The 14,408-nt window shown below is 34.5% G+C and overlaps 1 protein-coding gene across 1 annotated transcript; it reads left to right on the top strand.

Annotated features, from left to right (window-relative positions):
- Window positions 1–10,541: 10,541 nt before the first annotated feature.
- On the top strand, window positions 10,542–13,963 carry LOC131061729 (laccase-12-like). Its single transcript, XM_057995539.1, has 6 exons — window positions 10,542–10,649; window positions 11,196–11,347; window positions 11,445–11,689; window positions 12,579–12,707; window positions 12,799–13,740; window positions 13,833–13,963. The coding sequence occupies exons 1-6, from the start codon at window positions 10,542–10,544 to the stop codon at window positions 13,961–13,963; spliced, it is 1,707 nt and encodes a 568-aa protein (XP_057851522.1).
- Window positions 13,964–14,408: the final 445 nt, after the last annotated feature.

The raw sequence follows: 14,408 nt of genomic DNA, 5'->3' as shown, positions 1-14,408 counted from the left end.
TTACTTGACACTGAACTATTTACCATTTGTACTTGCCTAATGCATTTTGTGCAGGGAAAATTGGATTCCTTCTTGTCTCTAATGTCATTTATGTTCATATGCTTCTTTTATAATTGGAATTTTGCAAAAAAAAAGTGCTTGTGGATGGCAAAAGTGTAAAATTGTCAAATGTTGCATTTCCTTTGTATGCATATCATGAAAATCTTGGTCTTCACTTTGTGAGGTTTAAAAATTTTTGGTTATGGTCTTTTTAGCCAATAGAAAGGTAGAAAAAGGTGTCTTTGAATCATTTTGAGGTTCCCAAGCTTGAAATGTGGTTTTTGACAACAAACCCTCCTTTTATGCCCATTTTTGGGATAGTCATGGAGAAGGACTTAGGGACCCCCAAAATTGATGAATCTTCAAGAACTCCCAAAAGGGTATCCAAAAATATAAACCTTTCAGTCTGGACGTCCATCGCTTGAACAGGGTGAGCACAAAACCCCAAAAGGAGGGCTAATTGCTTGTAGCCTTTTTAGGCCTAAAAATTGAATTTTGGTCAAATCGGGTACACGAATGGTGAATGAAAAGCACAAAAGACATCAATGCCAATTGAAACAATTTGTCCTCACATGAACTTGACACCTTTTGTGGGACAGACCCCAAGAACATAGTTTTAGCAAGCCAGAGTGGTTTTGGTGTTGAAGCCTTTCAGCATACAAGAGGTCTTGACTTAGGGAGGTGAAACAAGAGGAAGTTTGAGATGGTCTATGAACCTTTGCACTATGATTACAACAACAAATCCTTGAAAATAGTAAGGTCCTATACTTAGTGAACATATAAGTCACTTGAGCATTCCACTTGCACTGTTCCTATCACCAAATGGGTAAGATGACAAGATCAAGCTTTACAAGTAAGTCTTACAACTCTAAGGGAATTTTAGATCTTGTGCATACTGATCTTTGTGGTCCTATGAAAGTTCAAAGTTATTATGGTGACAAATATTTCATATTATTTGTGGATGATTATTCAAGGATGACGATAGTAATGTTTTTAAAAGAAAAATCAGAAGCTTTTCAAATGTTTAAATGGTACAAGGCAAAAGTTGAAAATGAAACAGGAAGACAATTGAAATGTCTTAGATCAGATAGAGGAGGATAGTTCACATCTGATGAATTCAACTTATTGTGCAATGATCATAGTATTAGAAGACAAGTCTCTGCACCGAGAACTCCATAGAAGAATGGAATAGCTGAGAGACAAAACAGATCTATTGTGGATTGTGCTAGAACACTGATGATTGAAAAGAAAGTGCCACAAACATTTTGGAGAGAAGCAATAAGCACAATAGTTTACACCTTGAACCGAGTACAATTGAAGAAAGGAACTTTGAAGACACCATATGAAATCTAGTATGATAAGAAACCTAATGTTAGTTACTTTAAAATCTTTGGAAGTAGATGCTATGTTCACAAAGATGATAGAAATGGCAAGTTTGATCAGAAAAGTGAAGAAGGAACATTTCTAGGATATTCTTCTAGAAGCAAAGCATTTAAATGTCTGATCAAATCATCTAACAAAATAGTGGAAAGTGCAAATGTGAAAATTGATGAATTTGCATAAAGAAATGATGAAGGAAATTCCAAGAAACCAGAAGATTATGATGAATTTGTTCATGTTCAATCGAGAAGTTCTACTGAGAAGACTGAAGAAGAAAATGAAGAGAATATCAAGTTACCGAGTGATGAAGAAGATCTTACAGAGCCTATCGAGCCTATATTAGCCAAGTATGTCAGAAGACATCATGCACCAAGTCAGATTATAGGAGATAAGAATGATCCAGTGATGATAAGGAACAAACTGAGATAGAACACATGTCTGATATCTGAATTTGAACCGAGAACAGTGAAAGAGGCATTTAAGAGTGAAGATTGGATAAATACTATGACATAAGAGATTGATGAAATCAGGAAGAATGACACATGGACACTAATCCCAAGACCAAAGGACAAAAATGTAATCGGTACTAAGTGGATTTTTAGGAACAAGCTAAATGAAAAAGGAGAGGTCATTCGAAACAAAGCAAGACTAGTTTGCAAAGGTTAAGCTCAAGAAGAAGGAATTGATTATGGTGAAACTTTTGCACCTGTGGCTAGACTTGAAGGAGTAATAACATTGTTGGCATATGCTGCTTTTAAGAATTTCAAGGTATATCAAATGGATGTCAAATCTACATTTCTGAATGGAATATTAGAAGAAGAAATTTTTATTGAACAACTTGAAGGATTTGTTGAATACAATAATAAAGATCAGGCATGTAAATTGAACAAAGCTTTATATGGTTTGAAACAAGCACCTAGAGCATGGTATGAAAGATTGCATTCTTATTTGATTAAGATTGGTTTTATAAGGACAAGTGAGAACAACAATATGTACATGAAGAATGATGAAACTGGAATATTGATCTCAACCATATTTGTTGATGATATTATATTTTGTGGAAATGACTCTTTATGCAAGAACTTTGGAAATGAAATGAGCAAAGAATTTGAGATGTCATTAATCGGTGAGATAAAGTATTTTATAGGTTTACAGATACTGCAAATGAAAAATGAGATTTTCATTACTCAATCCAAGCACATAAAGGAAATCTTGAAGAAATTTGGAATGGAGGATTCAAAACCAGTAAGTACTCCTATGACTACCAACTATAAATTATCAAAGAATGATAAATCTGCATCTGTTGATGAGACACTTTACCAATCCATGATTGGAAAACTACAATATGTTGTTCACAACAGACCAGACATAGCACATGTAGTAGGTATAGTTGCAAGATTATCTGCAGATCCTAAGGAAACACACATGACAGCAATCAAAAGAATTTTTAGATACTTGAAAGGCACTGAGGATTATGGCTTAGTATATCAGAAAGGAAAGGATTTTGATTTAAAAGTTTATACTGATGCTGATTGGGCAGGCAACATTGATGACAGAAAAAGCAAAAGTGGCAGAGCTTTCTTTTTAGGAGAAAGACTAGTGAGTTGGCTTTAGCAAGAAACAAGGATGTGTTTCACAGTCAACAACAGAAGCAGAATATGTTGCTACAGCATTGAATTGCACTAATATAGCATGGATCAAACAACTATTGGAAGGTATAAATGAGAAAGTTATCGAGCCAGTAACTATATTCTATGACAATACTAGTGCCATTAATATTTCAAAAAATCCTGTTATGCACTCTAAGACAAAGCACGTCTCTATCAAATATCATTATCTTAGAGAAGAAGCTCAAGAGAAGAAAGTGGTGTTGGAGTATGTTAGCACAAAGGAACAAATAGCACATATCTTCACCAAGCCACTACCAAGGGACACTTTTGAATATCTCAGAAGTAAGTTAGGGGTCCTACCCCTATCTTCCATTCACTGACCGAGTTCGGTGAAAGCATCAATTCGATGACTCTACAGAATATCTTTTAGGAGTTGATGCTGATTTACACCCTTTAGGATGTTTCCTAAAGGTGTACATGAATTATTACAGGAAACAATATAGGGAACAAGAATTGAAGACAAAATGCTCTGACCGAGATAGAATTGATACACAACAGCAGGAAATCACTTCATACAGAAAGAAATTACATTTTAGTTCTTTACTTTTTGGCATTGTTGTCAAAGGGGGAGAAGACCAATGTATAGGGGAGAAGACTGAAGACAAAGAGGAAAAAACTAATGTACGGGGGAGAGCATTTCAGCATTTTAGAATCATAGCAATTTGAATCTTTTAAGGTCAAATCAAATGGTTTTGCCATCAATGCCAAAGGGGGAGATTGTTGGCAATATAGCATTATAACAGACAATGAAAGATTGTTGACATTTCAATAAGGATATTGAGAAGGATATTGATGATTATGGATATAACTAATTAAAGATGTTTACTATCTTGATATTATTATTTTTGTCATTGATGTCAAGAAATTGATTTTCTAATTCAGTATGATGTTGCCATATCTTGAGAAGTATGATGTGAAGAATATAAGGATGTCGGTAAAAGACACAAGAAAGATTATGATGAATAAGGGGATGAATAAGGTATTCAATGGGCAACTATTACCGAGTCAGACAATGATGAGATCATGATGTTTAGATTGTTTTGATATCCTACATATATTGTTAACTGTAAGGTTGATACTATACTATGTTACCAAGCAAAGAACCTAGTCGGTAAACCCTAAGGTTATCGCTGTCAGTTAAAGAAGGCGTAATGTCTAACAAGTGAATTTTAGTATTTACCGAGTTGTAACCAAGCTATAACAAAATGCATTAAATGATTACATGTGTTATTTAATGAAGGAAGTTGATGAGCTGGAACTGATTAAATTATTGGTAAGCCGTGAATGAAGTTTGTTAATGAATCTATGGCAAAGGAAAAATGGCATGAAGATCTACAGTTCAGATTGAACCACAATACCCTGGCACAAGCTCCAAGAAATGTATGCAAGTTCTGGGTAAAACATTTTCAGATCAAACGATGCATTGAACCTGGACAAGTTTGAAGATCTGATGGCTATGATTGATGATGGGAAATGTGATCAAGGAGATTAAGCAGTTAGCTATTGTTTATAAATAGGGAACTGTTGATAAACAATGTATGCGGGCAAGTGTATGCACAAGGATGCTACATAATGATTACTGAGAACAGAAGCTTGAAGACCTGTTTGAATAACAGAGTATAGTAGCCCAGCAGATAGACAAGATTAGTTCTATGTCTAGATTGTATTGAACAAAAAGGAATCTGCTTTAGCATTTTAGATGTGAAGTTGTAGATAGATTTTTATTACTATTATTTTGTGAAGTAACAGAAAATCTCTTAACCGAGTGGAATTAATAGTCTTATTTGTAAAACCCTCTAGCAAGGTGACATTCTGATTGAGTGTTTGAAATCCTTTAACAAGGTCACTTCTAACAAAGTGAAGATCCTAATAGATCTGAGGGAAATCCCTTAACCGGGTCACATCTAGCAATGTGTTTGTAATCTTTAACAGGATTTGCTTTTAACCGAGCATACTCTAGAAGAGTATATTTCTTAGTGTGTCTGAAATCCCACAGTGGTTTTTCCCTATTTGGGTTTCCACATTAAATCTGGTGTTATGAGGTTTATGATGTTTATATGCTTTTGAGTTTGCATGTTTAACAGTTTTGGTTATATTACTGAAGTATATGTTACCGAGGTTGAATTTGATGTTTTTATGGAAGATTAGGTTTGTATGATTCACCCCGCTCCCCCCTCTCAGCTTGTTGGCTATTGGATCTATACTTACATTAAGTATGAGAACTATCACCAATAGCCTAATTTCTTTATAAAAGATGTCATCTAATCTTCATTCAGCTTGGTTTCTTGAAGCAAAACTATGTCTACTTTAAAAAAATTTATACAACGCTTAACCAAACACTATTTGTTAGGGGCATTTAATCCCCTAACATTCCATGATAGAATATTCATTGATCCAAGGAGAGGGGCTTCCCCATGCTTGTGCTCCACAGGGTTGATAGCTTTTGTTGATCTTTATCTTCACCATCTAATTTCCTAAGTTATGACAATGATTTCCTTCCTCACCTATTTCCAAGAGGCTGACTATAATTTGGTTTTACCTTATTCGAAATATTTTCTTATAGACCCAAATATTTTGTATCCTTAGAGAATTCAATATCATTTAACTATTCTATATCAGACCTTAATATTCCAATGCCCTCCTCCTCTAGCTCTTCAAGATTTATAATTTTTTGAATAAGAGTTTTCTTTTCAATGTGAAATTCTTCATTTTCTTTCGATTGATAATTAGAGATGCCTAATAAATGACAAATAATTGCTAACTCCACTGAGATTGGGGAACTCTCCTCGGTATAATCAGTCTCTTCATGGTCCTTAGAAGAAAGGATCTAAATTTTAGGAAGAGCATATTCTTCCTTTAAAGACTTTTTGTCTTTTTGTTTAAAGTCTAAAATAGGGGAAGGAATATACTCATTCCTCCTCAAAGATTATAGAGAGGGTATCCTTTCTAACTTCTTTGGTAGTGTTGATTGAGAGATTTTCACATTATTTTTGTCCCAATAATCTCAAAGACGTTCTTCTATCTAATACAAGGCTCTGAGCTACTGATGACTTTTAACTTGATCCACCTCCTTGCTTTCTTTTCTACTTATTTGAACTACCCATTGGCCTCCCTCTTTTGCCTCTCCGTGTGGTAGAAAAATCATCCCCTAATTCTCTCAATTTATTCACTTTGTACAAAGCTTCTATAACCCTAACACATTGAAGATTTTTCTCTATCAAGTTTATAATAGGGTTTATTGAGACTTACTTTATCTTATTTTGAATGCTTGACCTTATGTTTGACCTTGAGATTCTACTTTTAGGCTCGTCTATCTGAGGAATTCTCCATTTCATAAAGAGAACTTTTTCCAAGCCTTTAATACCAATTTTTAAGAAGAAATGTCTGCTACTCCAAACGGAAAATTCTTTTGCCATTAGAAGCTCCTTCTTTTCATAAGTTATTACTTTCCTAGCTTTAGAATCAATCATCTCTAGTACTTTGCTAACTACTCCCAAGTTTGAAAGAGGATTTTGCTTTTCTTATAGAGTGATATGCTTCTTTCCCCAAATACCCTCTCAAGCCCTAAAGCCAAAATCATTCCAAAAACTTTCCCACCAATATAACTTTGATGATATTGGGGAATAAGTATGAAGCCAAGCCTCTTCACTACTTATTTCGCAAAGCAAAACCTTTCTATTTCATCCCATCCTTGTATTAAAACAGATAGATTTTCATTTGATCTTTCTAAGCTAGTTGCTCCTATTATTTGTAGTTGAATATTTTGAGCTTTATTCCCCATATCTTCCCCTAACACTTGATTCACTATCTCCTCTATGAGACTGGCTTGTCCTTCCTCATACAATGATTGAACAAAAGCCTCTAAATTTATCAAAGAAACATTTCCCTCTAGAGTCTCTAAGTTCCTCAAAAGAATCTAAGAAGATGCTATGGGAGAACCAAGAGAATAATTTTCTGGGAAGAGTTTTGTAACTTCAAAACCTATCATCTATGAGTTGGCCATGAGTTAAGTAGGAATTGATAACTTCATCTAATTTTGGGTGAACAAAACTACTAACATTATTGATGTCTAGGCATGAAGAGGATGGCTGATTAGATAAATGACATAAACCACAAACTAAAGAGGATTCTTCATAAAACAGATTTTGGGACCATCCACCATTTTTTGAATTTATCTATAGAGAAGAGGGGAAATCTCTATTCTCATCCATTAAAAAACATGGTCTGATAGGGAGATTTAGATTGTCAAAGAATTTTAGATCATTTTTTATGAATATTCCTATTTTATTTCCAATTTTCTCTAGAAGCTCAATCTCCCTATATTCAAATGGAAGGTTACGAAGTTGAACCCAAATGGGAATAAATTTGATAGAAGCTATAAACATGTTAAAGTTTGGATACCATATTTTCATACGAAGACCTAAGCAATTGTAAAACCAAGATTTGGATCTAAAAACATCTTTATATTCTTTTGATTCAAATAATGACACAAAAAACCCATTACCTTTATCTATTAAAAATACCTTAGATACTCCACTCCAATTCTCAATTAACAATATTAAGTGAATCTCTTTCCAACCAAATTTTCCTATTTTGTCTCTTTAAAGAAAGCTTTACTCCAATGCATGCTTCCATAGCCTCAACATAGTACTTTTTCCAAGTTCCCAAAGGGAGTGCCACCACTGAGACAAACCTACCATTGTGATCATGAGCCACTCCCCCACAACCAACAGGCCTAGGGTTTCCTTTAGCTACCACATCAATATTAATTTTGATCCATCCAAGAGAAGGGGGGGACCACACCACCCCCTCCCTACTCTATTTGAACCCTTGAAGAAGGATATAAATAGCCCTATGAAGGCTCCAATTTCGAGCCACCGATAAATTCAAAAGGGAGACAAAGAGTATGGAACTAGAAAATTTATCCAAATAGGCCACCGAGAATTTTTCCTTAATAGCACTTTGGATTCTAATTGCTAAGAGATGGGCTGGGCATTCCAAGTTTCAAAAGACTCTGTTATTTCTCTCCTTCTAGACCCCCCAAGCAATATGGGGAAGATTAAGTGACCACAACAAAAGGAGAGATGAAATAGAAGAAGGAGAAATCCATTGCAACCAACAATCCACCAGAGAAGTAGAGAAAATACAATCTAAAGACCATAGGTTAAGGAAATGGGACGAAATATCCTTCAGATAATTGCAATCCATCAAGATGAGAAGAAGTCTCAGTGTTCTATTTACAAAGAGAGTATCAATTGGGTATAGCCATTCCCCTCTTGCAATGGTTTTCAATGGAAAGAATCTTGTTCAACACAAGGAGCCAAAAGAAAATATTGGCCTTTGGAATCAAATGAGAGTTCCAAACAAGGGCCCAAAAAGGTCTGGCAGCAAGCACTTTCAGCTGTAAATTGAAAGCAATGGAGACAGAAGAGGCAATAGTAGACAAACCATTCCACATTAAAGTATCCACCTTGGGAAGGATAGGGATGTGGATAGCAGAAAGCCAATATCACAAAGGGGAAAGTGATGGATCAAACTCCACAAGATCAATCCACCTATTATTTTTAATATAATCTACAACCTAATAGCCAACTAGATTAATCCTTAAGGTGAGAGGCACAGTCAAGATGGTAAAGGGGAGCATTGCCCCACCACTAATCATCCCAAAAAATAATCTTAACTCCATTTCCGAAGGACCAACGAAGACCTTTTTGAATAATAGATTTGGTCTTAGAGATGTTATTCCAAAGCATAGATGAAACTGCCAATTGTCTCCCATCATCCATTCATTTTTATCATTTAGAGTCTGCCAAAGTTGTTTAGCCATAAGGGCTTTATTAAATTCTCTTATTTTTCTAATGGCTAGACCCCTAGGTTTTCTCGGCATACAAACCTGGTCCCAAGAAACAAGATGCAATCTTTTCTTGATTTGTGCTCTAGTCCAAAAAAAATCTTTTGAATAAGTTTTATTTGAGCAGAAAATTTCTTCAAGACTTGGAAGAGGCTCATAGCATAGATAGGAAAATTTTGCAATGAAGATTTTATCAATTGAATTTTTCCAACTTGGCTAAGGAGAGCACCTTTCCAGCCTACCAGTTTAGCTTGAAACCTGTAAATGAGGCTAGACCAAAAAGAATCCAGAGCAAGGCCAACATAGAAAGGGACCTCCAAATAGGTTGAAGGGAGCATCGCAATCTGGGAACCAAGAATTTAAGCTATTCTGACCTGTCTCCATTTTGAAGTATTTAGAAAGAAAATAGAACTCTTGGGAAGACTAAATTTCTGCCCAGATGCCTTTTCATATTGTAACAGAACCTTCTTAAGATTCCTCGCTTCCAAGATTGAACTTTCCCTAAGAAAAATGGTGTCATCAACGAAGTGTTGGTGAGAGCAAACTTGTGGGGAAGAGGACGAAGACAAGCCCTTAAGGTTACCAATACGCACCTCCCTCTGAATGAGTCTGCTAAGGGCTTCCCCCATCAAGATGAACATAAAAGGAGATAAAGGATCCCCTTGCTGTAAACCGCTTGAAGCATGAAAAAACCAGAAGGGGAGCCATTTATTTATATATTTAAGAAAGATCTTTTCATCATTGTGTAATCTTAGATGATTCATCTAAGAGCGAACATTTATTCATATGAATATTTCAATTTTGAGCTTTAGATTAAAATTACATTTATAGTAGAATTATCTAAGACATTTTTTGTCTATCTATTTAGTCTTCAATCTCATGTCTATGATTTTAATCGAATAAAACAAGAGTGTTGGCTAAAGAGAACTTGATGCTTGTAGTCCAACAAATTCTCTTAGATATTTCTAAATATTACTAGTCCATACACATCAATAGATAGAAAAATGAGGTGACCGAAGTTGCAAAAATGCATACACTAACAAGAATCACATATGTTTATAAATAAATATGCTCCTAAGAAATAATTATACACAAAACAAGATTAATCATACATAATACAAATTTGCTTTACCCATAATTTTAAATCTTTTGCAATTCTTAATAAATTATCACATTGAAAATATAAAACTATTATCTGTCATCATAATTACAAGGATTAAATACCCTATCTGTCTTCATTTAATTTTCAAAACAGCATTTATTTAGGCATTTCCATATATTGCTAGTAAACTCTCAACCAATTATACTTGTATTATTTAATTATCGATAAATTTAGATAAAGGATAAGTTTATCTTGCTAACCAGGTATACTTATTAATTTCATTGACTAGTGCTTGTGTTTAATTGGTATGAAATTGGACTTTTCTATTTCCTCGCTCGATTTTCAACACTATCATTCAAGTTGTCATTAATTATATTCAGGTTTTTATTTAGTTAGCCTAAATTTAGATAAAAGTAATTTTACTTCTACAGCTATATAACTTTATTACCAGAGATGGAGTATTGACGAGTGCTTCTTGTTAATTGCTGGCTTTTGCAATATGTTAACAATGACAGAATGTTATTATTGCTGGTTTTTGGTGTGTCTTGCATGCATATTCTTATTCGATTCCATAACATCCGCAGAGCTTCACAGATACACGTTCGTTGTAAGTTATTACTTCCCCATAATGCAACATCCTATTCTCCTTGAAATTTGTTTTGCAGGTAGGATATTTTGTATTTTGTTTAACTGGTTTAAAATTTTGTACTGACTGTACATATGATTGTTTTCTTGATTGTGTATATTTTTCAATCATATTCACTGATTATAAATCAGAAAGATTTTGAGATCAAATTCAATAATTTATCATCTGAAAGATTCTCAGATCACACTTAATAATCTATCTTCAGACAGAAGAAAGTAAATTGCAATCATACAATTATTCATGAACTGTACAAAACTGGTGCGAACTATTTTGTATCAACTATTTACATTTGTTTTGACTATTCAGTATCAGGGTTGAGTTATAGAAGATTGTTCATATAGCAATAGCACTATAATAAGGTTGCCATTTGCCAAGGCAGGCTCAGAGGATTAAACATCTTTTAGAAACAATTTCATATTTTCTAAATATGTTTTCATGCTAGAGTTCTTTTGAAGTTTTTGGCTTAACGATCAAGAATAAATTTCTTTCTGTTTTGAAATTGCACAGATTGAGGAGACTCCTGTTACGAGGTTATGTGAGACGCGTAACATAATCACAGTTAATGGACATCTACCAGGGCCGACTCTGTACGTCCATAATGGCGACACTCTGATTATTGAAGTTTATAACAAAGCCAAGTATAATGCAACCATGCACTGGTAGATCCTGTTTCTTAAACCTTTTAAAAAATTAATATAGAATTTTGAGACTATAAATGGAATTTGCGATACAATACTCATTCTGAAATATGTTTAGGCATGGAGTGAGACAGATTCGTACTGCGTGGGCTGATGGTCCGGCTTATATTACACAGTGCCCCATTCGATCGGGTGGGAGTTTCACATACCAATTCAGCATTATTGAACAGGAAGGAACGTTGTGGTGGCATGCTCATATTTCATGGCTCCGTGCAACAGTTCATGGTGCACTAGTCATATATCCTATGGAAGGCAACTGGTATCCCTTTCCAGAGCCTCATGCTGAGGTTCCCATCGTGCTAGGTAATATACTCCAACCACAGGCAAGATACTATTAACTAAGATTTAAATGTCATTGAATAAATTCATTGAAAGTTTAGTTGAATTGTGTATGTGACTGTTTAAGGTGATGTGCATGGTTTTAATACAATAACAGAAAGAGGATGGATCTTTGATTTCTGAAATTTTTTATTGAAAACTAATTATATAATTTACAAACTATCAATGTCTTTGTATTCATACTTATGTTTCTATTTCTTACACACTTATTAGAAAAAAGTCAATGAAAGATTCTTCAATTAAATTTTTATATACCTTGTATTTCAATATTCTTACACATGTCATAGAATCTCTTACACATTTTACATACATCATGTTCTTACACACTTCTTAAAATATCATAACTGTCATCTTACACTTCATATTACAAATAGTAAATATTGAGTAGGACATACATAAATTTTATAAGTTTCTAAAGATAGACTTCCATTCTATGACAAGTCATAAATTAGAACAGAAAATATTAAATATTTTAAATATTGAGTAGGACATAAAGAAATTTTATAAGTTTCTAAAGATAGACTTCCATTCTATGACAAGTCATAAATTAGAACAGACAATGTTAAATATTTTTATACCCTTTTAGTGCATGTGTTATTTACATTATCTAGTTTTATGAGAGATAAATTTTCAATCATTTAAAAGAATAAATATCTTTTCCTAAATAGATATGTCTACAAAATTAATATAAATATCTTAAATATATCTATTTTTCCAATAAAAATTTAATTCAATTTTATTTTTATTTTACAAGCTACTTTTTGATAATATATTTGTTCTACTTTGATAATTTTGATAAACCCATATAATATATGTTTAAAAAATAAATGTGGGTTTCACTTTCATTGGGCAGGAGAATGGTGGAACAATGATCCCATCACGGTTGAATATAAAGCAAATCTCACAGGAGCTGCGCCAAATATCTCCGATGCTTTCACTATCAATGGACAACCAGGAGACCTTTATCCCTGCTCAAGCTCAGGTACTAATTCCTTTCTTCACAAAAGCAAGTTTAAGATTAACCATTAGACAAGCAACATTAGTTAATTAAATAAAAAACCTCCGGAATGCAGAAACATTCCAGTTATATGTACAGCAGGGAAAAACCTACCTTCTGCGCATTGTGAATGCTGCAGTAAACAGTCACCTGTTTTTCAAGATAGCAGCACACAATTTGACAGTGGTAGCTGTTGATGCCACCTACACAAAGCCATACACAACAGAAGTAGTGTTCATTGCACCAGGGCAATCGACAGATATTCTACTCACAGCAAATCAATGGGCAGGAAAGTACTACATGGCTGCAAGGAAATACACAACGCAAGCAGAGGGTTACTTTGATAACACCACAACAACCGCCATTTTAAGCTACGACGACTTTCAGTGGTATGCCAATCCAATCCTTCCGAACCTTCCACTATACAATGACACTGAAACTGTGACAACTTTTAGCCGGGCATTGCGAAGCTTAGTTTCACCGGATTACCCGGTGGAGGTTCCACAGTGCATAGATGAGAGACTCTTCATAACTGTGGGTCTCGGTTTGCTTCCATGTCCAACTGGGTCGACCTGTGGTGGCCCTAATAATACCAGAATCACGGCCAGTATGAACAATGTATCTTTTGTTCTGCCAGATATTTCTATCCTTCAATCATATTACTTCGGTATTAATGATGTCTTTAGTACAGATTTTCCTTCAAATCCGCCTCTTGTATTTAATTATACTGGGGACGTGCCCAAAAGTCTTTGGGCGCCTGTTTCTGGTACAAAAGTGAAGGTGTTGAATTACAATGATGCAGTTGAGGTGGTGTTCCAGGGAACGAATATTTTCCAGTCAGATAACCATCCAATGCATGTTCATGGTTATCATTTTTATGTGGTGGGAGAGGGTTTTGGTAACTATAATGCTCAAACAGATCCACTCACATTTAATTTGATTGACCCACCACAACGTAATACTGTGGGGGTTCCTGTGAATGGTTGGGTTGCTATCAGGTTCAAAGCTAATAATCCAGGTAAAAAACATACGAACTTCAATTCTCTGATAGTATACTTACTGTGACTTGAAATTGTTACTTAAGGAGTGAGTTTATTACTATTTGTGCAGGTGTTTGGTTTGTTCATTGTCACTTTGATGACCATTTCACTTGGGGATTGAATATGGTCTTTCTGGTGAAGAATGGTGCTAACCGTTTGGAGAGTTTGGATCCCCCTCCTCCTGACCTTCTCAAATGCTAACGTATCAAAGCCATGGCACTACCTTAGTTTATAAATTAATGGTTTACCTCCTTGTATGTAAGAAGTGAAGCGTTAAGGGTGCCAAATTCAGCGTCTTATGGAGGATCTTGGAATAAGTACTTATATATTGAATGATGAATAAACAATAATTAATCTTACCTTCTCCTTTCCATTTTCGATGTTTCATGCAATGTTTTCCTAACATAGAATATTTGAAATGCAATTAGAACGTGAACAAAATAGTGAAATTTAATGGTCGATAACTTATATATGGCTATGTCTCGAAGCATGTGCATGTGTGCCACTTCATACAACAAGAAAAAAAAAAGTATGGTATAACAGAGTTAATCAAAGAGAATTGTTGCGAATAATGAATAAACTAGGTCACCTATTTCAGTTGACTCAGTCACATATCAGTTGTAAGATCTATTATTATAAGAGTTAG

This window comes from Cryptomeria japonica, chromosome 10 (assembly GCF_030272615.1).
Source record: "Cryptomeria japonica chromosome 10, Sugi_1.0, whole genome shotgun sequence".
In the NCBI taxonomy this organism is placed as follows: domain Eukaryota; kingdom Viridiplantae; phylum Streptophyta; class Pinopsida; order Cupressales; family Cupressaceae; genus Cryptomeria; species Cryptomeria japonica.
The sequence above is the reverse complement of the archived record's forward strand: the minus strand, read 5'-3'. Positions and strand labels throughout refer to the sequence as shown.

Excerpts from the sequence above, each read along its gene's own strand:
- LOC131061729 (XM_057995539.1), top strand. The coding sequence starts at position 10,542 with ATGTTAACAATGACAGAATGTTATTATTGCTGGTTTTTGGTGTGTCTT. Across the intron at positions 10,650-11,195 it reads TTCACAGATACACGTTCGTT|ATTGAGGAGACTCCTGTTAC; the intron begins GTAAGTTATTAC and ends GAAATTGCACAG. Across the intron at positions 13,741-13,832 it reads GTTCAAAGCTAATAATCCAG|GTGTTTGGTTTGTTCATTGT; the intron begins GTAAAAAACATA and ends CTATTTGTGCAG.